This window comes from Eubalaena glacialis, chromosome 1, assembly GCF_028564815.1.
Source record: "Eubalaena glacialis isolate mEubGla1 chromosome 1, mEubGla1.1.hap2.+ XY, whole genome shotgun sequence".
NCBI lineage: Eukaryota > Metazoa > Chordata > Mammalia > Artiodactyla > Balaenidae > Eubalaena > Eubalaena glacialis.
The window spans coordinates 49,178,695-49,203,669 of record NC_083716.1 but is presented as its reverse complement, the minus strand read 5'-3'; the positions used below and the strand labels follow the sequence as shown (position 1 = coordinate 49,203,669).

The 24,975-nt window shown below is 48.0% G+C and overlaps 1 protein-coding gene across 2 annotated transcripts in view; it reads right to left on the bottom strand.

Moving 5' to 3' along the window:
• The window catches only part of ARHGAP22 (Rho GTPase activating protein 22), a 155,078-nt gene that overhangs the window by 33,479 nt on the left and 96,624 nt on the right, over positions 1 to 24,975 (bottom strand). For both annotated transcript variants that reach the window (XM_061196359.1, XM_061196369.1), the window contains one exon: positions 5,961 to 6,089. In XM_061196359.1, the coding sequence (XP_061052342.1) occupies positions 5,961 to 6,089 (129 nt within the window). The remainder of the gene's footprint in view (positions 1 to 5,960; positions 6,090 to 24,975) is intronic.

The following is a 24,975-nucleotide window of genomic DNA, read 5'->3' as shown; positions in this document are numbered from 1 at the left end:
ACACAAATCCTAGTGAGTTGGAAACTCTGGGGGAGGATAAAACAGTCTCCCTTTTCTTCTGGGTGGTTCTGATGAGAACAATTGCTCTGTGCCATGCGATGTACTTTCCTGTTACTCTCTGTCTTGGGGAGTAGAATGGAAGCTCCGTCTGATCCCTGCTGTGTGCCCCGCCTGCACGTGGCAGACTTCTGTGTTGAATGAATAGAACTACTTAGTTCTGAGAGTGCTGAGCACTTTGCATCCATTTTCTCTCTTAATTCTCATGACAGTTCTGCAAAGAAGATATTCTTATTCCAATTTTACAAACAAGGACACAGAGAGGGTAAGTGGCATGCCCAGGGTCGCACAGCAAGCAAGGGGCAGAGCCAGATCACACACAGACTGCAGCCTGATGCCAAAACCTGTGCTCACTCTGACTCCTCTAATACTTCAACGCCACCGGCTTTGCTAATAAGCACCTTCCTATGCACATAAGACGCACCTTTGAGGGCTTGCTGGCTCTCTCCAGATAACCAGGCAAGGCAAGGACTCACCCATGAGCACCCATCAGATGCCAGGCAGCCCTGGTATCGTGTGACTCCTTTCTCTCCCCTTTCACAGAGAGCTGGCTAGGAGGTGCTGCCCAACAGGGCCTCCCCAGGGGCCGTGTTCCTAGAGTGGGGCATGGAAGTCCAGAGATCCACTGGGCAGTGGAGCTCTCTTCACAATATCAAATCTTCTGATCCATGAACATGGGATGTCTTTCCATTTATTTAGGTCTTTAATTTCTTTCAAGAATGTATTGTCATTTTTAGAGTATTAAGTTTTGTACTTCTTTTGTTAAATATATTGGTAAGTATTTTGTTCTTTTGGATGCTATTATAAATGAAGTTTTCTTAATTTCATTTTCAGTTTTCCCAGTGCTACTGTACAGAAATACAATTGATTTGTGTATATTGACCTTGTATCTTGCAATCATGCTGAATTTTTTTATTAGATCTAATAGATTCCTAGTAGATTTCTTAACACTTTCTATATACGAAATCATGTCATCTGCAAATAGATTACTTGTTTCTTCCTTTCCAATCTGGATGCATTTTATTTCATTTTCTTGCCTAATCGTTCTGGTTAGAATTGTTCTGGTCTAGTACAATGTTGAATAGAAGTGGTGAAAGCGAGAATCCTTGTCTTGTTCCTGAAAAGCATTCAGTCTTTTTCCATTAAGCATGATGTTATCTGTGGGTTTTTTTGTAGATGCCCTTTAGCAGGTTTAGAAAATTCCTTTCTATCTCTAGACTGTTGAATGTTTTTATCATGAAATGGTGCTGGATTTTGTCAAATGTGTTTTCTGAGTTGATTGAGATGATCATGTGGTTTTTGTCCTTTATTCTATTGATGTATCACATTAATTAATTTTCAGATGTTAAACCACCCTTGCATTCCTGGGATAAATCTCATTTGGTCATGGTTATAATCCTTTTATATATCACTGGATTCAATTTCTTTGTATTCTGTTGAGGAATTTCCCATCTATATCCACAAGAGATACTGGTGCTCCAGCAATTCTTCTCTCCCTCACCTGTACCATCGTTGCTGTTTTGTCTCCCAACTTAAAAAAATAAACAAACTCCCTCCTCCAGCTACTGGAGGACTGAGCTACTGTCCCATTTCTCTTTTTCCCTTTACAGCAAACTTTTTGAAAGAGTTGGCTATGATCACACTCCAATTCCCCTCCTCTTATCCTTTTTCATACCCACTGTTATCAGGCTTTACTCCCAGGACTCCACCAAAACCACCCTTGACGAGTCAACCATGGACTGTGCTCACCATCTGTTCTCTCCTGGTTGATCTATTGGCAGTGCACAGATACTTCTTTCTTAGATGCTCTCTTCACTCAGCTCAGGGACCCCACTTGCTCCTGGCTCTCCTCATCCCCTGTGCTGGCTTCTCCTCTGCTCCCTGACTTCCTACCTGGAAGCAGCTCAGGGCTCAGCCCTGGTCCTCTGCTGTCCCTCCACTAGCTCCATGGTGTCTCATCCAGCCTCATGGCTTCAAACCCCATCTATGTGTCAATGGCCCCCACATTCTCTCTCCAACCCAGTCTTCTCTCCTGGTCTCTAGACGTAAATGTCAAATTGCCTACTTGATACCTTAAACTTGAGCCTCTAACATGTATCCCAGACTAAGCCCCAAAGTGAACTCTCCATCTTCCTTCCAAACAACTGCACTTCCTGTGTTCTTTCTCATCTCAGTTAACAGCTAATCCGTCCTTCCAGTTGGCTTAGATCAAAACACCTTGGAATTACCCTTGACTTCTCTCATTCTCTTACACCTTTCACCCATTCCAGTAGGGGAAATACTATTGGTTCTACCTTCAAAATATATCAAGAACTCAATTATTCCTCATCACCCATGCCATCCTGAGCCAAGCTGCCATCACCTCTCACCTGCACGATTGTGTAACGAGCTCCTAACTGGTCTCCCTGTTTCTGTCCTTGCTTCTATCATCCATTCTCAACACAGCAGCCAGAGGGATCCTGCTGGAACCTGAGTCAGGCTTGGCCACTGCTCTGTTCAAGACCTGCCAATGACACCACCTCGCTCAGAGGAAAAGCCAGAGTCATCACCGTGACAAGGCCCTACTGATTTACCAGCCCTTACCTCCTCTCTCCCCCTTCACAGACTCTGCTCCAGCCACACTGGCCTCCTTGCTGCTCTTCCAACCCACGCGTCTGCCTCCAAAACGCTCTGCCCAGATACATGTGTAACTCACCCCTTCGTCTCCTTTACTCAAATGTCACTAAACTCCAAACCCCCATCACTCCCGCTTGCCCACCCCACCTCATCTGCCTCCACTGCGCTCTCTACCATCTAACCTACACCAGGCTTACTTGCTTGCTGTCTGTCTCCTTTCTTAGAATGTACACCCCACGAGGGCAGGGACCTTGTCTGTCCTACTCACTGCTGTGTCACCAGCCCCCAGAACACATCCTCAAGTGAATGACTGACTGGTTGAATGAATGCCCAGACAAGAGGCACTCCATCAGGGCCACCCCTGGGCAGGCCATCGGCAGTGACCGGCTCCCCTGCCCCGCTGGCCGGAGTTTTCTCTGTGGGGTGCCCGGGCTCTCCCCTGACTGCAGCAGGCACGCTGCCCATTGGTGCCTGTCAGAGGTGGCCGCTCTCTGCCAGAACAAATGTGCTTGAAAGGGCTCACAGGCTCCGTTATTAAACAGTGAAAGAAGGGCTGATCCTCTAAGCCTCCTTTCCAGGGGAACCCAGGCTAATAACAGCTTTGCCAGGAAACCTGCAGAGGCGGATGGAGACCCCCTTCAAGTGCCAAACTTGCCCGGACATGTCTGCCACCGCTAACCCCTGGGATTTCTGCCTTTCCTCTATATTTCTGGTAGAAAGGAGATAAGCGCCTTTGACGGTGGTTCCTGTTTTAATTCTTGTGACTTCTTCGGCACACAGCGCACAGCCTGAGAAGTCTGATAAACGCTGGGGAAAGAGAGCCGGGGGAGGGGCAAATCTGGTTTCTATGTGGGATTCTGCACATGGTCCCCATTTAGCAAGTACAGAGAGAGACAGACAGAGAGACAGAGAAAAACAGGCAGACAGGCACGTGTGTGGGTCAGGGAGCCAGCACACTGAGTACAGGTAGACCACATGTGACGTGACAGTGCCCTGGATGGGCTGGAACAAAGCACAGCCTTTGGGGTCAGAACATCTGCCTCTGTTTCTCAGCTCTGCTCCTGACTAGCTGTGTCATCTTGGGCAAATTACTTAGCCTCTTTGACCTTTAGTTTCTCTCCTTTCTTTGTTTTATTTAGTTTTTGATTTTTTATGTAGTGAAATATGCAGACATTCAAAAAGTATTTAAAGCACATATGCACAGAGATGCAGAGTATTATAAAATGAGCACCTGTGTAACTAGGCCTGCTATCCTGACTTTTACGGCTTTCATTTCTTTGCTTTTCTTTATATTTTTGCTGCCTAATTATTTACCCATAAATAACATGGTTTCCTTCTGCCCTATTTTTGACTTTATGTAAATAGAATCACAGCATGTTCTTGGGCTGCCCTAGTCTCACAGTATGTTTTTAGGATTCATGCATGCTGTTGGGTAGAGCTGTAGTTCATTCATTCTCACTGCTGTAGAGTTTTCTGTTGTAAGAATGAATTGCGTTTATTTCTCCATTGTATTGTTGCTAAATACTTGGTGCTTTTTGTAACTCATTTAAAGAGTCTCTTGCTAGCCAAGATCATGGCAATGTTCTCCTTTCCCTGGTGCTCAGGGGTGCTACCTGTCATAAATCCAAGTCCAGAGGCATGGGCGTCTGGGCTCTATTCTGTGCCATTGGGTCACTTTCAACCACCTTGCACCAAAAGAAGCCCGTGGAGGCTGCAGAAGTTCCTGGGTGGGCTTGGGTTTTCCCAGGCCATTAAACTGGGGCTGTGGGTCAAAGGTGCAGTGATCACCAGGGGGCAGGGAGGCCATGGTTAACAGTGTGGAGCCATTTAGGAAGCCCCCAAAGGTGACCTTCTGCCCCTGCCTGGATGGTGCATCAATCGAACACTGTGAAACATGGAGAGAGAGGATGTCCATGGTTCATGTGGTCAGAACACAGCTGGCCCAAAGGCTCCTGTCTCCACACTTAGCTGGGGGTTGTTGGCCCCAGCCCAGCTGACATGGTGATCCTTTCTAAAAGCCCTTTTCATGATGACTGTGCAGAGACACCAACCTACAGAGACAGCTCCTGCACAGCTGGGCGGCGGTGTTCCTTTCTCCTGCGCCCCATGTCCAGACCATCAGCAAACCCTGCAGCTCCACCTTCAGAACACGTCTCAGCTGACCGCTCTCCACGGTCTCCTCCCCTCCCACACGCGCCCAGGCCCCGCACCCGGGTCCAACAACTGTCCCAGCCTGCTTCGGCCGCTCTTGTCTCTATGACCCACCACTCACACGGCAGCCAGATGACTCTTCTTATAAATATAAATCAAGTTGTGTCTGTCTCCTGCTCAGAGCCCTCCCTGGTGCCCCATCAATTTAGAACAAGATCTGGAAGCCCCACTATGTCCCCAAGGCCTCAGGTCCTCCATCCTCCTGTCCTCACTCCCGCAGACCCTCTGGCCTTCCTGAGGGTCCTCGTGTTTCCATGGTCCTTTCCTAACCCAGGGCGTTTGCACTCGCTGGTCCCTCTGCCTGCGTGCTCTTCCCCCGCATCCCCTGGATCTCCTGGTGACTTCATTAAGTTGGCTTCATGAACAACACCTGACACAGTGCACCCTCCATCCTCCACTTGGCTCTACTTTGCTCCCTGCGTTTCTCCCTACTAGACATCACGAGTCACCTTTACTTGCCTATCGTTTGTCTCCCCAGGACAATGGAGGGGGAGGGGAGGGCAGAAGCATCCTCTATTTGGTTTCCCACTGAATTCTTAGCACCTGGAATACCACTCCATACATTTTAGGCACCCAGTAAAAGTGTAGAATAAAGGAGCAGGTGAGTAAATGGCAACCTTTGTTTTTAGGTCAGGGACAGAGAGCAGGTTTGCGGGCCGTGCAGGGGCCACAAGCCGCAACAGAGGGAAGGACATGGTACCTCGCCATCCGATATGACCCTGAGTGTCCACTTCTGGCCTAAGTGTAGACCACCCCATACACACCCAGCATTCAGCAGGGATCTGGACACAGGGTGGCAACTACACACAAGCCACAGGACTATCCAGTTGGCGGAGGGCATGTTTTTGAAAAGTGGCCCAAATCTCCCCTGCGAGGACCTGCTTAGTCCGCCGAGGGGTGACCCCTGAGGGCCAGCAGCAGAAGAGGACGACCCTGCCTGTCTGCAGTAGGAAGCGTGGGACTCAGCCAGCAAGACCTGAGTGAGAGGGATCTTGCAGGCTCATAGCAGGGCGGAGGGGCGTGATTACCTGGAGGCAAGGGTTCTAGAGGGTGAGCATGCGCGCTACGGGCCGTACCTCCGCCAAACGGGGCCCAGATGACCCGGCGGATGGCCTGCACCCAGTCCTCCATGTCCCGCTGGGAGCTGGCCATGAGCAGGAGCGCCTCGGGGTTGGCCGGCACCTTCTCCCGCTCCCCGGCACCACCTGCAAGACAGGGAGAACAGGCTTACTGCAGGGACCCTGGTGGACACGGGCTGCCTCCCCCATAGGGCTCTCTCCAGTCCCGACCACAGCTGGCTTTCATTCCCTGGGGTGTGAGAAGGTCGTCTCTCCAAAAACCACTCGGCAACAGCTGTGCTTTTTGGTTCTATATTGGCAGGCCATCCCCTTCCCACATCCCACATCCCACATCTGGCTTTGGGGCCCTCTTGGGTTTCTTTTTCTCCCTTAGTCTTCTTTGTTATTTCTCCACAGCAGTAAAATCATCCTGGGGTACTAGGAGGAAAAAGCATGCAGATTTGACACCAGCTCAGAGAAGTTCGGATGCCAGAGGAGCTTCACTATGTATTTTATTTAAATCAACTTCACACATCTTAAATGCACAGCTAAATGTCATTATGTGCTATATGTCACTTATGTCACTATAAGCTAACCGGGCTTATCTGCTGGTGGGGTGAGTCGCAGAGATCCGTGTTCCCAAGGGGGTGGGATGACAGTTAGGAGAACTGTGAGACCCAGGCTGATCCTTGCTGGGGCCCGCAGCCCAGTGACAGAGACCAGACAGGAGTTAAATGCTTACTGAGCTGCCTTGCAGTGAACTAGAGCGGTGCCTGATTCTTCTAGTTAACAAAGCTGACAGACTCACCTGCCCTCCTAGGATTCTTTCATCTTCACAATGCCTCTGAGCGAGGTACTATTACTATCTGCATTTGACAGACAAGGAAACTGAAGCACAGAGTGATTAAGGAACTTGTCTGAATTCACACAGCTAAAACGTGGCAGAGCCAGGGATTCAAAGTCCCCAGCTCTGGGCTGGGACTGGGACACCCCCCTCCCCCGCTCCCGCCATTCCCCATGAACGAGGCGACCTGCTGGGGTCAGGCTGACAGTGGTCACAGCAAGGCCGCTGAGGACTGGGGAAACCGAGGGGACGGCTGTGAGGGCTGGAGCATGGGATGAGATGCATCCTTGCTGGGGGAGTGCCACAAGTGAGGCCTGGAAGCTGGGTGGTGGGAAAGCAGGCTGGAGGGGCCCACGGGGCCCACAGCTCAGGAGAGTGGAGCGCCAGGGCCCTAGGATGCCTTCTGAGTCCCGCAATATACACACACTAGCCCGGCTCCTTTGGGCCCAGGCAGCAACTGGGCAGCAGCACTGCAGCGGTGGAGAGGTGGAGAGGAAGGGAGCTTGAGACAGCAGAGCCTGAAGCCCAAGAGACAGTGCAGGCCGATGGAAAACAAAGATTGTACTCACAGCTGGGGCAGCTGCGTGGCCATTCACGGGGCAAGGGCACCGCCACTGAGAAGGGGACAGCGGCTCTGCATCTTTAGGGTCCCACTCAACGTGGACTATGAGGGCTGGGGTGGCCGAGTGTTCCACGTGGGGAAGGGAAGCCAGGTGTTGCCAGGAAGCTTTTCCATGTATGCTTTTCTGGAAAAACATCTCCAGATGACTCAGAAGAAAGGGACCTGGAGATGAATGGCTCTAAGAATTTGTTGTGGTTACTTGTTTGTCCTAAATGAATACTCAGGTTTGTATCTAACTGGAATTTCTCATTTTTTTTTCAATTCTTTTTCCTAAAGAGGGCCACCCACGTCATATAAGCTTCATTTACAAAACCCAGATCCACCTTGCCCAGAGGTTGACAGATGCTCTCATGTCCAGCTGTGCCCCCGCCCAGGGTCCTGCTCTAAGCCTGTGTGTTTAACTTTTCAAGTACTTTTCATGTATGTATGTTTATTTATGTATATTTGTATATATGTATACTTAACTTTTTAAGAAACTGCCACAAACTGTTCTCCAAAGTGACTGCACCACTTAATGTTGCCACCAGCAGTGTATGAGGGCTCCAGTTCTTCCAGCTCCTCACCAACACTTGGTGTGGCCGGTCTCTTTACTTTTAGCCATTCTAATGGGTGTGTAGGGGTAGAGCACCGTGTTTGAATTTGCATTTTCCAAATGACTAATGATGTTGCGCAGATTTTTATGTATTTAATTGCCATCCATGTGCCTTCTTTGGTGAAATATCTGTTGAAATCTTTTGTCCATTTTTAAAAGAGGTTGCTCATTTTTCATTATTGAGTTTTGAGAGTTCTTTACATCTTCTGGATACAAGTTCTTTATCAGATATATGCTGTGCAAATATCTCTCCCAGTCTGTCTTTTCTTTTCATTCTGTGAACAGTGTGTTTCCAAGAGCAGAAGTTTTTAATTTGGATGAAGCTCAACTTATCAATTTTTTCTGGTTTTGTATCTAAACAATCTTTGCTTAACCCAGGTCATAAGTTTTCTCCTAGATTTTCTTCTAGAAGTTTCATGGTTTTAGGGTTTACATTTAGGTCTATGAGTTAGTTTTTGTATATGGTGCAAGGTATGGACTGGAGTTCATCCTTTTATACATGGACGTCCAGTTGTTCCAGCACCATTTGTTGAACAGACAATCCTTTCCCCACTGACTTGCCAGCGCACCTACACAGGTGATCGTGCTATCTGCGAATAAAGACAGTTTTACTTCTTCCTTTCCAATCTGGGTGCCTTTTATTTCTGATTCTTGTCAAATCGCGCGACTAGAGCCTCAAATACGATGTTGAATAGAAGTGGTGAGAGTGGACATCCTTATCTTGTTCTTGATCTTATAGCAAAAGCATTCAACTTTTCACCATTAAGTATATCTATTGTAGGTTTTTTGTTGATGTCCTTTCTCAGGTTGAGGAAGTTCTCTTCTATTTCCAGTTTGCTGAGAGTTTTTTTTTTAAATCAGAAATGGATATTGGGGTTTTGTCAAATGCTTTTTTCTGTATCTATTGAAAGATCACATTTTTTTTTTTTAGTTTGCTATTATGATGAATTACACAGACAGATTTTCAAATGTTAAACTAGCTTTTCATTCCTGAAATTCCAATTGGTCATGATGTATTGTCCTTTTTATTATTGTTGGGTTCAATTTACTAAAATTTTGTTTAGAATTTTTCATCTATATTCATGAAGGATATTGGTATGCCATTTTCTTTTCTTATGTCTTTGTCTGATTTTGGTATCAGGGTAATGCTGGCCTCACAGAATAAGCTGGTAAGTATTCCCTCTTTTTCAATATTTTTGGAAGAGTTTGTGTAGAGTTACTTTTTTTTTTTTAAATATTTGATAGAATTCACCAATGAAGCCACCTAGACCTGGACTTTTCCTTGTGGGATGGTTTTTTAATAAATTAAATTTCTATAACATATACACCTATTTCTTCTTGAGTGAGCTTTGCAGTTTGTGTCTTGCAAGGAATTTGTCTGTTTCATCTAAGTTGTTGTATCTATTGACATAAAGTTGTTCATAATATTTCCCTTATTATCCTTTTAGTATTTGGTAGTGATGTCACCTCTCTCATTTATATTATTGGCGATTTGTGTCTTTTCTTTTTTCCCCTGATCAGTCCTGCTAGAGGCTTACTGATTTTATTAATCTCAAAAAAGAGCTTTTTGTTTTACTGACTTTATGTCTTTTTCTTTGTTTTTCTGATTAGCAAACTTTTAAAGGGCTAGATAGTAAATATGTTAGGTTTTCAGGCCATATGGTCTCTGCCAAAACTACCTACTCTGCTGTTGCAACTAGAAAGCAGCCATAGACAATACGTAAGTGAAAGAGCAGGGCTGTGTCTGTGCAAAAATTTGTTTACAAAAAGAGCGAGCCAGCCCACAGGTTGTAGTTTGCCAACTTGTATCTCATTAATTTACACTCTGATCTTTATTATTTCTCTTCATCTGTTTACTCTGTGTTTAATTTGGTCTTATTTTTCTAGTTTCTTACAGTGTTTAGTGCTATAGTTGCCCCCCTACGTACTGCTTTAGAGGCATGTACAACATTTGTATATTGTTTTTTCGTTTTTATTCAGCTCAAAATGTCTTACCCTTTGGATTTCTTCTTTGACCTATGGGTTATTTAGAAATGTGTTATTTCCAAGTTTGGGGGATTTTCCAGAAATCTTTCTATTATTGATTTCTAATTTAATTCCATTGTTTTCAGAGAAGATATGTTGTATGATTTGAATCCTTTTAAATTTATTAAGACTTGTTTTGGGATTAGAATACGGTCTATCTTGCTAAGCATTCTGTTTGCACTGAGAAAAATTACTCTGCTGTGGTTGGGTGGAGTGTTCTATAAATTAGGTCTAGTTGTTGACAGTTTTTTTTTTTTAAATTTTCCATATTCTTACTGACTTCCTGTCTACTTGTTCTTACAGATTTTGTTTCTAAGATTTATTTGGTGGGTCCAGAGTTCTCAGTATCGAGCTAATAACTCCTCACTGCTGAGAGAAAACCCTTCTGTGTATGCTATGCAATGCCCCAGGAGTCCAATGGAAATAGGCACTATTTCCTGCCCTGTGTCAGAGTGGTCAGCGTTGCCTCTAACCCTTTCCAGTGGTTCTTTCCTCAGCCTCAGGTAATGTCCTCACGTGCATGTGGTGATGAGCTCCCAAGGGGGTTTTCTCTTTGAGCAGCACTTTCCTCCTTGGTATTCTATCCTGAAAACTCGAAATGCTTTGGTCTCCCCAGCTGTCTCTTTAACTCGTGGAGTCCACTGGGCTCCACCTGGGTTTCCCCTTCCTGCAGCACAGCCTGAAAACTTTCTCAAGCCAGTAAGTAGGGCACGTGTAGGGCTTGCCTCGTTCGTTTCCCATCTCTTGCGGGGGGGGGGGGGGGGGGGGGGCGGGTGTCACAGTCCTTCACTGCCTAATGTCTAGTACCTTGAAAAACATTGTTTCATATTATTTGTCCTTTTCTGGGGGGGTTGTTTTAGGTGGGATAGTAAATCGGTCCACCCATCTTATCCAGAAGTGAAAGTCCTGCAACCACTTCTAAGGGCCCACTCTACGTAAACCACTGTGCAAGACAGTTAACACGCACAGTCACATTTAATCCTCATAAACACCGTGGGAAGGAGTGCTACTGACTCTACAGATGAAGAAACTGAGGCTCAGAGAAGTTAAACATTTAGCTCACAAACAAACAAATGGAAGGGCCAGGATTTAAACCCAGGTTTTAAACTTGTTCTTTTTGCAATAGGAAACCTCCTCTATGTTAGTGGAGGGGAATGCAAGGAAGATAAAATAAATAGGTCATCAAAGCCAACATTGGGATTTTCTATAGCATTCAATTGTGTACGCTTACCTTGTCCTCTGTTACTTAGGAAAGATTAGTATTAGCTTTAGTTAAGGAAAAAAAAATTCTAACAGCAAACATTTCAGGAAGAAACGCATCATGAAGGATGAGGGTCTCTTGTTACTGTTTCTGGGTTTTCCCTTTTCTTGCGTTTCCACCTATCTTGCCACATACCCCTTTGTTTGAGGCCCTCCTGAACAGTGCTGAGAGCCAGACCTGGGTGAATGCTCAGATCCACCAGGTGGGGTGCAGGGACTTAACTTCCCCCAAATGTCAGGCACACACCTGTAAGGTGAAGAAAATGGGGGTGCCTACCTTTTTGGGAGAATGAAATGAGCTATTCTCTTAGCTTAGCACCTGGCAACTAACAAGCACTCTCTAAATGTTCACATTTATTATCACACTCAGTTAAATCCAGTATGGAGCAGAGTTTCTCCACCTCAGCACTAATGACATTTTGGGCCAGATAATTCTACACTCGGGTGGCAGCGGCTGACTTGTGCATAGCAGGGTGTTTAGCAGCATCCCTGGCCTCTACCCACTGGATGCCGGTAGCAGCCTCTCCCTCCCTCCCAGGTTTGACAATCAAAAATGTCTCCACATGTTGCCAAATGTTCCTTGGGGGGCAAAGCTGCCCCCAGTTGAGAAGCACTGATAAAGAGCAATGAGATCTATACTTCCTATGAGTCTAAATGACTTGATGATTCTACCGGTGTGGGACATCCCACAGGCACAACATGGCTTGTTTGCAAATCATCACTACCTCACCCATCACACCAGCTTCCTCTTGTGCTCCTATCTTAGTGCTGGGCAACCAGGTGCCCAAAGCAGAAAGTTGGGAGTCACTAGGCCTTTTCCCTCCCCTTGTCCCCATACTGACCCATACTGTGCCCTGGTGAGCTCATCCAGTCTGAGAGCTTTAACTGCCATCCCTGTGCAGATGACTTCCAGGTTCACTGCTCCCTGCCCTCCAGACCCCTCTGTGCCCTCACCCAACAGCTCCACTGAGATGTCTCCAGCCATCTCCCACGTACCAACTACAAAATCCATCTCCAGATCTGCCACCCCTTCCCTTCTCGAGTGAGGGCAACTCCACCTTCTAGTTACTCAAGTGGAAACCAGACACATCCTCAGCTCCACTCTGTCTTATATCCATTCCTATCAGCAAATTCTACTGGCTCTTCCTTCAAAACATATTCAAAATCTGACCATGTTCCACTGGCCCATCTGGTCCGAGCCACCTTCATTTCTCCTCTGGCTTATTGGCATGGTCTCTAGGCTCCCTACCTTGCCCCTGACTGCCTGTTCTCAATATGGCAGCACAGTGACCCAGTTAAGCCCCAAACTAGCTCACGTACCTCTGCTCAAAATCCCGCAGTGGCCCCCCTCTCAGCAAAGTCCGTGCGGTGATCTTCCAGGCCTCTTGACCTCTTGCCAGCTACTCCTCTAGCCTTACTGCGGCTCTCTGCCTTGCTCTTTGTCATTCCGCAGACAGCTGGGCACGCCTCTGCCCCAGGGTCTTTGCACTTGCTTTCCCTTTGCCCTTGTTCTTGCTTGGAAAGCCATTCTTCCATACACTGCCATGACTTGCTCCCTCACGTCCTTCAGGTCTTCCCTCAAGTGTCACCTTCTTGGGGAATCCTTCCTGACCACCCTTACTGAAACCTCAATCCACATCACCCACTGCAACCTGGGACCCTTCCCGGCCTTAATCTTTCCATAGCACTTATCACAATCCAGTACACATATTTTATGTGTTTATATGACATGATTATTTACACTGTTTATTTTCAGCCTGCCCCCATTGTGTCTGTTTTATAAGCAACTCCAGCACACTGAGCAGTGCCTGGCATGGGGAGGGTGAGCACGGAATCTGTGATGAATGGAAGAATAGCAATAGCAGAACCAAGGTGATTGGCACACACAGAGCACCCACTCCGAGGCAGTCATGATGTTAACAAGCTGATGGGAAGTGCTGTCATTATTCCCATTTAAAGGAAAGGAAACTGAAGTCCAGAGATGTTTAGAAACATGTCCAAGCAGTAAAAGCAGTGAACTAGGACTCCAGGCAGCCTGATTCCTAACCTTGACCCCACTCTGTGCTCACTACTTCAGCCTGTGGCTTGTTTAAGGGGACCAGCCCCTACATGACCCAGCCAGGACCCAGCCCAGCTTTTCTTGTCCCCAGCTGGGCTTTATTCCCCTCTGGGCTCCTGGATTTAAGAACTTTCTTTTGAGTTTCTCTTTCCACCAACACAAGGGATTTGGGGGAGAGGAGGTGACTCCAAAATGCAACAGATCCTGGCAGGGGTTCCAGGACAAAAACTCCTATCTTTCAACTTTTCTGTATAAGAATTTTCATAATAAAAAGAAAAAAGAATAAATGATATCTGTGAAACCATTTTGTAAACCACTATAGCCCATGGAACTTCTTCTATGACATTCAGGTCAAAAAGTTGTCATTCTGATGTAATTAATCAAATGATACCTAATAAGCCCAGGATTTATGGAAAATGTTTAAAAATCAGAAGAAATCACTATTTAAAGGTGACAGCAGCTGCAATGTATGATGTGTCACAGGGCCCACCATCATTCTACAGGCTGCCCAAGGGAGCAGGGAGCTCCAGGGAGGCCTCCAACACCTGGATTTCCAGGGGTGAAGGCCAAGCATGGGGATGCAGCTGTCCAGAGCAGCGTAAACCAAAGAAAATATAATGCAAGCCACATGGATAATTTCAAATGTTTTAGTAGCTACATTAAAAAAGTAAAAAGAAGCAGGTGAACTTATTTTAAATGATATATTTTGTTTATCACAGTACATCCAAAACAGTATCATTCATTTCAACACATAGTCAGAAACTATTGAGATATTATATTTATATACTTTTTGTACTAAGTCTTCAAAATCTAGGGCGTAGTTTGTACTAAGAATATGTCTGGACTAGCCACATTTCAAGCACTCAGTTGCCATATGTAGCTGGTGGCTGCAGGACTGGACAGCTTTCAGACAGCCTAGACTAGGGCTGGAGGGGAAGGGGAGAGCCCACTATCCCTAGACTTCCTGAGACTCTGTGTGTGTGTGTGTGTGTGTGGCCAGCTCTGGGCAATGCCTAGTTGCCGGCTGGGCTTTTCTGCAGTGTCTCCAAGGTTGGCCTTCCCCACCCATGCCTGCCAGGCTGCACTGGGCTGAACCTGAGCAGAGGTCCAAGCTTCCCACGTATCCCTGTTGACTCATCTTCACTCAACTTCTTTTGCTTGGAGCCACCAAATGCCACTTGCCCTTTGAGGGTTAATCATCCCCCAGTCTGGTGTCCCTACAGCCTGCTCTTGACCCTGGCTGTTCACTTACCCCTGGGCAGCTGCCTGCTCCTCTTCAGATGCCTGGCAGGGCAGAAAGGCATGGTGCAAGAACTGGCGGGGCTGTGGTGGCAGGAGCGGCAGCCAAGCTCACCCAGGCCAGGGACAGATGCCAGGCAAACGAGGTGCTGGCAGCTCCGGGTTGCAGCCGCCTCCTGGCTGCCTGTGCGCTCTGCCAGTGGGCTGGGGACCAGACACTTTTTGTCTCTCCTCGGGAACTTCTGTACTTCTCAGTGCCCCAAAGCCGGGACTGACCCGGGCGGGGCAGGGTGAGGAGGAACAGTGGGTTCCTGCGGGGCCCTCCAGCTGGTGCCGGGGCTGGTGCATGGCCTGCCTGGGTTTCCTACAGTGGAAATCCCAAGGCAGTTCCCAAGCGCCTGCCACCTTGCACACTCCCTCCCCTATATTCTAGGACTGAGAGCACCACCAGCTTTGTGCCTCTGGGTCTTCCTCTCCAAGTGGAGCCTACCTCACCTGGTTGGTGGAGATTAAATGAATACATGGGAGAAGGCTGATAAAATGTAAGGGCTTACTGGCCACATAATGTTTCTACATTTCCATTTCTTCATCAGCAAAATAACTGGACCTAACTTGTGAGATTCTGGTGAGGACTGAATGAGACAAGGAAGCCAGGAGCTGGGCACAACGCCTGCACATGCTTCCTAAGTGCTGTCATACCCTCTGTAACCATCACCGTGCCTGTGTTACGACAGGGCAGCTGGAGCTCCCAGTGGCCCAGGGCCACCCGGCCGGGAAATGGCACAGCAGGATTTGGATTTAGCAGTTTGGGATTCTTTTCATTAAATCAGCTCCACCCTTATGGTGTATCCCTGATCCCAGAGACAAAGAGCCTGAGACAGCCCCCTTGCCCAGCCTGGTTGCTTCTCCTACATCACTCAGTCCTCCCAGGGCACAGTGTCAGGAGCCTGGACCACAGGCAGCCCTGAAGATACCATCTTAAAGGGCTGGGGCAGGCAGCAGGCACCAAACTCTGGTGAGAGAGCACAGGGAGGGAGGCTGCGCTTGTGTTGATGCCACCTGTTTATCTGCCCATCCCTCCCATACATCTATCCATCGGTCCATCGGTCCACCCATCCCTTCAACAAAGAAAAGCAGTCAACTCAGAGCAAAGCACATCTGCTTAAAACTCCTTGGAGGGCCTAATGTTCCTGGAATAAAAATCCAACTCTGATGTGACCCTGGGCATCCAGGTCCCCTGATCACATCTCCTCCTACTTACCCACCCTTAATGCCATCAGCCATCCTGGGTCCCTTTCTCTTCCCCAAGCTCACCCTCTTCCAACTAGAATCTCTGCACTTTCAGGTTCTTGGAATGTTGTTCCTCCAGCTCCTTGCAGAGTTGGCCCCCTCTCACCTTCAGACCTTACCTCAAACATCACTTAGAGAAAACTTCCCTGGGTGAGAACATTTGTCAAGTAACTGCCCCTCCTGCCCAATGACTCTCCCACTCTGTTCTCTATAGAATATACCACAGCGGAAAATTAGCTTATTTATTTGTATATTTGTTTATTGTGTCTCTGCTAAAGGCATGTAAGTTTCATGAAAGCAGACCTTGCCTCCCTTGGCCTCCTGGAATCCCCAGGGACTAGTCCAGTGCCTGGAAAGGGACAGGAGTTCAGTGATTGGCAGTGGTCACTGTGGGGGCACATGGAGGGCTCTGTGCAAGTGACAGGCAATCTCTCTTAATAAAACACTCAAGTTTTATTGGGTGTTTACCACATGCTTGGTACCGTTTTAAGAGCTTTGCATATCTCAGCTCCATATCCTCAGGACAACCCTGTAAGTTGATACGATTATGACACCCATTTTACAGATGCGAAAACAGAGGCTGGGGGAGGCTGAGTAATTTGGCTGAGGTCACACGACTAATTACAGTGGCGCTTCCCAACTGGTCACCAAGGGGAAATTACTTGCCAACTGGTCTCCAAAAGTGCTGGCCACTCACAACCTGTCTTGGATCTGAACCCAGGCAGTCTGGCTGTAGTCTGTCCTCCTGGCTCCATCCCTCTGCTGGGCAGCCTCCAAGGTGGCCCCCAGTGAACCCTGCTTCCTGGTACTGTATTCACACTCTTGGACAATCACCCCCTTGCATGTGGTCTGGACCTAGTATCTTATTAGAATAGAACAAGGCAAAAAGGGACAGGATGTCATCTGTGTGCCCTCCACTGCCACAGCCCTCAGCCAGGGATGTGAGGAGGCTGACAACCCACCTCTGCATTTCTGGATGGCTTTTTTTATTGTCATAAATGCAGAGAGAAAAAGGAGAGAAGGGAAGGTGAAGGGGAGAGAGTAAAGAGGGCGCTGGGCAGTCACCTGACACGGGGACTCTAAGAAAGTATGGGAAGGCTTGTCTTGTGGCCTATATGTCTGCCACAAAATACCTCTGAGCACGTAGGGAAAGAAGGCACCCCAGGGAAAAATGGATATGGAAGAGGACTGCTGGAAACACAGGCACGAAGCCCAGGTCGTCCGGCATCTGCAGTCCACCTGCCCTGCCTGTCAGATGCTCCTGCCAAGGGAACTAAATCACGGCGCATTTCTGTTGTCATGGCGACTGCAGGGCCCAGAGTCTCATAAATGCTCACCCTCCCCACCCTGCTCCATCCCCAGCACAGCACTGCAGTGGGTGCCCCAGCTCTGTCACTGTCTGTCACTGGGGAGGAGAGATGGCCCGGGAGCTGGGAGACCTGGAGGGCAGAATGTCAGGAGGGGAAGCGACGGGCTGAGAGAAACAGAGACTTCAGGTCCCTATGGTTCCTTTAGGGCTCTCTGGAGTCTGTCCCTTAGGGTTGCTGTACTGTGCCTGGAGGAAAAAGGATGTAAACCCCAGGGCAGGTCCTCAACCTGCGCAAAGCTTCGTGCACATAATATCTACCTGGGCCCCCGGGGCTCTGTTTTCTGAGAAGGAAGACAGGATCTGGTGAAGAAGGGAGAAACCTCACTCAAGCAGGACCGGACAAGCAGAGACCCCTGTCCCGGCACAGACTGCACCCCACGTCACTACACTGGGGCACGTGAAAACCTTATGTTGGCCTCTCTCTCCCTGGGACTGAGCTGGCTGAAAAGACTTCTTTTGTCTCAAATGGTGAAACTCCTGAACAGTGTCCTGGATGCCCGGCTGTCTGCAGGGCCCCTAGATATTCCACATTAAGAGTCTCACTGGCCCCCTCCTCCAGGGCCAGAGCCGTCAAGGGAATTGCTGACACCCAACTGCCCCAGTCTCGGGCAGAGAGTTAGAGCCCTCACCCCCAAGCAGTCAGCACGCAGTGGACTCCCTGTAGTCTCCCCATGGCCCCCACCCTCTCACTTGCAGGGTTCTGGGAACCGACTCTGAGCTTTCAACCACACCTCTTGATGAGCTGGAACCAGAAGTGAAATTCTAATTGGCCTGAGAAAGGCACTGGCCACAGCTGCACCCGGAGTGTTTGGGAGCTCAAAACGCCCCAATGGGCAGGCAACAGCTGAACCCAGTACAACGTCAGAAGCCACGTAATGGCCAAAACAGGGGAATGGCTTAGGAGCGTGCGCACATAAACCAGATGGAATCATACGTAGCCACTAGGAAATGAGCACTTATGAGACATTAAGGAGATTTTTAAAGAAATGAAAAACAGTTATACTTTACAGGCTAAGACTGGAAGATGCAGCCTCTGAGACACAGGCGAGGTCCCTGGAGGGTCTTCTGAGAAAGGCTTCATGACTTCTAAGAAGGACCCCACAAAGAGACCCCGCTTCATCAAGGCGGCATATCGTGCCTGTCTCTGGGATGTTTGGTAGTCATCTTGTGACCATGCTGACCAGCCAGCAAAGCTAACAGGCCAAGGAGGGCAGGGGAGGAGGGGGGCCCACGCCCTTGCTAACTTGACTGAGACCCTGAATCGCTGACCCAGGAGCTGCCTACCTCAGGGCTTCTCGGTCTGTGAGAATAACACATCTCCTTTGATTTAAGCCTGTTAGGTGGGCTTTTCTGCTTCCTGCTGCAGAAAGCATCCCAGTCCAGAGATGAGAGCCCCCAGGCAGCTGAGAGCTGCACCGGCTCCCCCAGGAGCTGCCAGGGAGGGGCAGGTCTGGGGCTAGCTGAGGTACACTGGTGGACCTGCAGCCCGGGTCCAAGAGAAACCTTGGAAGGCATGTGACAACATTCAACATCCATTTTGAAATTCTACGTTAAGTAGAGATAGATGGATCCTTCCTCAACACGGATGTAGCCGAAGCCAACACTGTGTTTAAATTTTTTTTTTAATTTTTTTTAAATTTATTTTTTATTATTATTATTTTGGGGGCTGCATTGGGTCTTGGTTGCGGCACGCAGGCTTTCTCTAACTACGGCGAGTGGGGGCCACTCTTCGCTGCGGTGCGTGGGCTTCTCATTGAGGTGGCTTCTCTTGTTGCGGAGCACAGGCTCTAGGTGTGTGGGCCTCAGTAGCTGCAGCACGCGGGCTCAGCAGTTGTGGCTCGTGGGCTCTGGAGCGCAGGATGAGTAGTTGTGGCGCACAGGCCTAGTTGCTCCGCGGTATGTGGGATCTTCCCAGACCAGTGTTCGAACCCATGTCCCCTGCATTGGCAGGCGGATTCCCAACCACTGTGCCACCAGGGAAGTCCCAACACTGTGTTTAGTGGAGAGATGCTAGCAGCATTCTCATCAAAACCAATGACAAAACAAGCATGTCCACCATCACCAGTGTTATTTAACATTTTCCTGGAAGTATCTGCCAGTGCGATTAGATTAGAGAGAGAACATAAAACTATAAAAGTGGGAGGGGAGGGTGTGGTGGTATTATTATCGCTGTTATTATTTATATGTGTGGAAAACCTAAGTCGACCAACTGAAAAACCATTACAAGCAATAAGACAGTTCAGTAAGGTACCAGACACAAACTTAATATACAGAAATCACAATCTATTTATAAATTAGAAGTAATAGAAATGCGTACCATCCATAGAAGTAGGAAAACTCAGAGATGCAAATTCCCCCTAATTTAGTCCATAAATTTAACACAATAAAGTATGAATAGCATTTCTTTTTAAATTAGACAAGTTGATTCAAAAGTCATAAGCAAAAATAGCAAATGCATTTTTGTAAAAAAAAAAATAAGGAAGTCAGACCAGCCCTACTAATTATTAAAACAGAGTAAATTATACAGCTATAATAATTAAAACAGCATGGTACTGCATAACGTGAACAGATAAGACTCAAAACACATTTGAGAGTCTGGAACAGAATTAAGGAGTTATTTCAAATGGGCGAGTAGAAGATGAATTATTTAATAAATGGAATAGGGACAATTGGATAGCCACCTGGAGAAAAATTATCAAGTTGGATCCTTATAGCACATCTTACAACAAAACAAAAAATCATGATGTATCAGTGATTTTAAAGATTAAAAAATGAAACCACAAAAGTACCAGGATCAATTGTGGGAGAAATTTTGTGTAATCTCAAAGTGGGAAAGGCCTTTTTAATATGACCCCAAAACCAGAGCCCACGAAAGAAAATTTCACTTCAGGAAAGTTAAAAATATTTTCAAGGCGGGATGAATTGGGAGATTGGGATTGACATATATACACCAATATGTATAAAATAGATAACTAAAAAGAACCTGCTGTATAAAAAATAAAATAAAATGCAAAAAAAAAACTTTTCACGGCAAAGAAAAGTGAAAAGACAAATGACAAGGAGAGGAGAGGGATAGACATTCATCAAATGTGATGATTTGCAGATACTAAAAAAAATGAGGATGCACTTTACACCCAGAATGTTCTCTGCTAGATACTGTTAAGTGAAAAAAGTAAAGGGAAGAATAATATGCTATCATTTTTGCAAAGGAAGGGAGGGAGGGAGGAAGGAAGAACAGAAATATACTTGATTGTGCAAAATATCTCTGGAAGGAGACAGACATTGGAGCAGCAGTTCTGGGAGGAAAGGGGATGGCTAGAGGAAAAGGGTGTAGGGAGATGGGCACTGGCCTTTAGATATTTGAACCATGTTACCTATTTTAAAAACTAGATGAAAATAGAATTTAATATAAAGTGGCAAGTGAAAGAAACCTCACATCACGTGTGGGCGGTGGGCTGCAGGCTGCGCACAGTGGAAAACGGGGGTGGAGGGCACGCTGGCACCTGAGAGTCGCTCAGAGCTGGGCGACCAGCTCACCAAGGGGCGTGGGGCTCACAGCCGGAGGCACCAGCCCAGGGCGGACAATGAAGCAAGTGGACAGCCCTAGCACGTTGGTAATATAGATTTTCCCACAACCCCTTCGCGCTGCATAATCTGACAACAGAGTAGCGCCCCTCCCCCCATATCCGCGAGAGATTTGTTCCAAGCCCCCAGCGGATGCCTGAAACCACGGGCAGTGCCCAACCCTATAGGGACGTTTCTCTATACATACATACCTGCGATAAAGCGTAATTTATAAATGAGGCCCAATAAGAGATTAACAACAATTAATAATAAAATAGAACAATTATAACAATATACTGTAACAAAAGTTAAGTGAATGCGATACCTCGACAGTCTAATAACCGAGTGAGCTGCTAAGTATACGTAGACGCGGGTAGCTGGGTATATGTATATATGGATCCGCTGGACAAAAAGATTAACCTCCCGGTGGGACAGAGCAGGACGGCACAAGATTTCAGCCTGCTGCTCAGAGCGGTGTGCAAGCTAAAACTTTTGTATTGTTTATTTCTGGAATTTTCCATTTAATGTATTTTCATACTGCAGTTGACCGCGGGTAACTAAAACCACAGAGAAGGAAACCACGGAAAGCAAAACCACGGATCGGGGGCCACTACCATATCTTGTGGAGCCCCACATCAAGGACACCCTACATCAAGGGCACAGGACAAAAACTCCGGAATTAACGGAGCCGCCATAGCAACTGCTGCCATGGGCTCTCCTAATCTAAACGGGACAGCCCCCGACTCCATAGCAGACAAAATAATCACCATGTAGCAACCTTGTAGCACCCTGACCAATCACCTAATGCCATCCTGCCAGCAGGAATTTTCTTTGTCTTGAGGCTATAAATGTTGGCTACCAGCCCACAAAGGGGGTCAGCTCTCCCTGGTCTATCAGGAAGTCGGCCTGCTGTAACTGCAGCGCCCCTCACTAACTCTGTTCCTTGTTCTCAGTAAACTCACTCTTGTCTAAAATACTTTGTGTCTGGAAATTCTTCTTCCAACCCACGCGCGGACCACGACATATCTATCAAAATTTTAAATGACTCAGCAATCCATTCCTAGGGGATTTATCCTTCAGATAAATTTGCACATGTGCATAAGGAGACAGTGAGAATAACAAGGAACAGCCTAACTGTCCATCAAGTTAAATAAATAATGTGTTGGTTAAATAAACGACGTACATCCAAAAAAAGAAGGTGGTGGAACTATGTGATATGAGATGATACATTATTATGTGGAAAAAGCAAAATACAGCGTGAAGCACATGCTGCCATTTGTGTGAGAGTGATGTGGACACACGGGGGCGGGTGGTCAGGCCCATTTCTGGAAGGACAAGCTGGACCCAGGGACCCAGGCAAGGGGCCTTCAGGAGAGGAGGCAAGGGGCTCAGGAATAGGAGGCTTACTTCCCGCTACAGGCTCTCTGAAGTGCTTGCCTGTGTGTTATTGCCTGTGTGTTCTCACAGGCACAGATTACTTTCTTGAATAAAGACTGCTGCTTTTCATTGTTAAGAGAAGTGATAGCTCCTGGTTTGGCCCTGGAGCAGTCAGACCTGCCCTGTACTTTGAGTACTTTTAATTTAGGAAAATGTCCCAAATGTCCTCCAATCGGTTGGCACTCCAAGTTCCGCTTTTGCCAGCCCATCCCCACAGCGGAGTTTCATTTCTCAAAACCAGCATCTCCCTGGGAAATCTTCTTTTGTGGTTCCGGGGATGTCTGGGTTTTTAGGGAATCTGTGTTGACCTTGCCTGGGGCAGCACCCTGTGGGAAAACTGGGGCTGTGATTTTTCTCACAGGGACAATTGCATAAGTGAAGGAAGAGCTGGGGCCAGCTGGGGAATGCTTGGGCCTGGCCAGAGGGTCTGCTCTGAAATACGAGGCAGGTCTCTCCCTTGCCTGGTAAAAATTCCACACCACAGCCTCTCTCCTCTGCCTCCAGGAAATGTCCCCACTCACTGCTTCCCACTGGGGCTCCTCCGTGATCAGCTGAGGGGACCTCTCCAGCCCAGCCAGCTACTCCCCACCTCACTGGACCCACCAGGCACTCCGTCCTACTTATTGTTCCCGGGATACACCATGTACTTCACGCCTCTCTGTCTTTGCACATGCTGTTCCCTCTTCTTGGGATGCCTTTTCATTTTGTCTACCCGGTAAACTCCTACTCATTCATCAAGACCCACCTCAAATAACCCCACTTTTTCACCTTCCCTAACTCTTCCCCCCTCACCCACTCCCAGTCTTCCTTATCCCATTCCCCCTTCCCCAAAATGTGTATTAAAGGTCTACCACGTGCCAGGCACTGTGCCATGTGCTAGAGACACAGCAGTGACAAAACCAAGAGTCCCAGACTGGTTGGGGAGACGGGCTTCAACCATTATCACAAATGCAAACCTGCAACTTCAGCACAGGAGGGATTCTAGAGGGGAGGTCGGGGGTGGGGTGTGGGGTGGCTAGACCGCACTTTGAGAACTGTATCCCCAGGGCCACCTCCCAGGGCCACCAATAGCTCAGCTCGCCTGGCTCTGGGCCTGGCTTGACTTGGCCCCCTCTTGTCTCCGGACCTCCCAGGGAAGCTGGAACAGGACTGGAAAACACCACTGATTGTAAGGGCAATCCATCCCCCCACCCGCGCCCATTTAAAAATAAACTTCTGTGTATAAAAAAAAATAAGCTAAAAATAGCAACATATGAAAATGGAATATGCCAACTGTCAGATGAAGAGCAGGTCCTGAACTGTTCCAGGGTGGGGGGTTATGGGGGAGGAGGGGTGGGCCTGGCACTCTGAGCTGGGGGAAAAAAATGTGATTTATGCTCAGTGACCATTAGCTTAACTCATTATTCTAAGGCAGGAAAAGGGAAGTAACATTTATGAAGCACCTGCTCAGCGCTCGCTTCCTTATACACAGTCAGATTCAACCTCTTCCATGAGTGTGTTCCGGGGGGTTAATTTCTACAATGTCACAAACAACATCAGCTGCAGAGACGTAACAAGGACGCCCCCCCTGCAGCTTTACTAGTACCACCGTCCCCCCACTGCTACTGCTTGTGAAGAGGGGCACCCCTCCAAGGGACTCTAGGAAGTCAATGTTCTGATCACATTACCACCCCTACTACGTGCAGGAGAAGCTGAGGCCAAGCCCTAGGATCTAGTAAATGATGGACCCTTGATTTGCATCCAAGACTCTCCTCAGTATCCTCCCAGCGCCAGGTTCCCACCCGCCTGGGTCTCCCCTTCAAGCTTTCTTGAGGTCTGCGAGGCACCCCTGCACCTCTCCTAACACCTAACAGAGAACTCTGTCCAGGTAGGCGTGTGGACATTTGTTAACTGAATGACTGCAGCACTGTGGGCTAACAGGAGCTGTCATTAACCACAGGAAACTTCTGTCTTTTGTTACTTCACGTTGCTTCTGAGAATGTTTTCCCCTCACACTGCATGTCTTAGCCTGGGTTCCCCGAAACCAAAGCCAGAGACTAAGGGTTGTGTGCGGGCAGTGGGCTTGGGAAGCAAGGCAGGAAATAAAATGAGGAAGGAGGGACAGCCCACAGGGATGTGAGATGGTGCTGGCCACCGTTTGGGGACCTGGGGTCTCCATCCTGCTGGCACCGTTAGTGCAGCCTCCTGAAGTGTGGATCAGAGTTGCCAGCCCAGGGACAAAAGGGGAGTAGGGACCCATGCTGCAGTCACCATTGGTCACATGTGGCACCAGGGGCTTTAACATCCCTCTTCCATGCCCCCCTCCCCATACCCCATCTTCTCTGTGGGGCTTTACTGGTGCAGGAGACCTCAGGCAGGCTGGGCCTGGCTTAGCCAGCATGTGTAAAGAGGCCCTTTCTTTCAATGAGGCAACAGATACTCCTCAAGGCCCTACTGTGTGCCTGGCACAGGGGTGGGGTGGAGGGGGCACACAGGTGAAGGGGAGAGCAAGGCACTGCCCTCCTGGAGCTTACTCTCAGGGGAGCCAGACAAAGGATGAGGGAGCAAACCAAGGAGGGAGGGAGCACAGATGGGGCGACTGCCGCAAAGATGGGGTGGGCTGCTATTTAAACAGGGGGTCAGGAAAGGCCCATCTCAGGGGGTCCCTGAGCTGAGAATTAAGTGTACTAGAAGGGCTGGGCCGGGCGTAAAGGGTAGTGGGGTGGGCAGCAAGTGCAAAGGCCCCGAGGTGG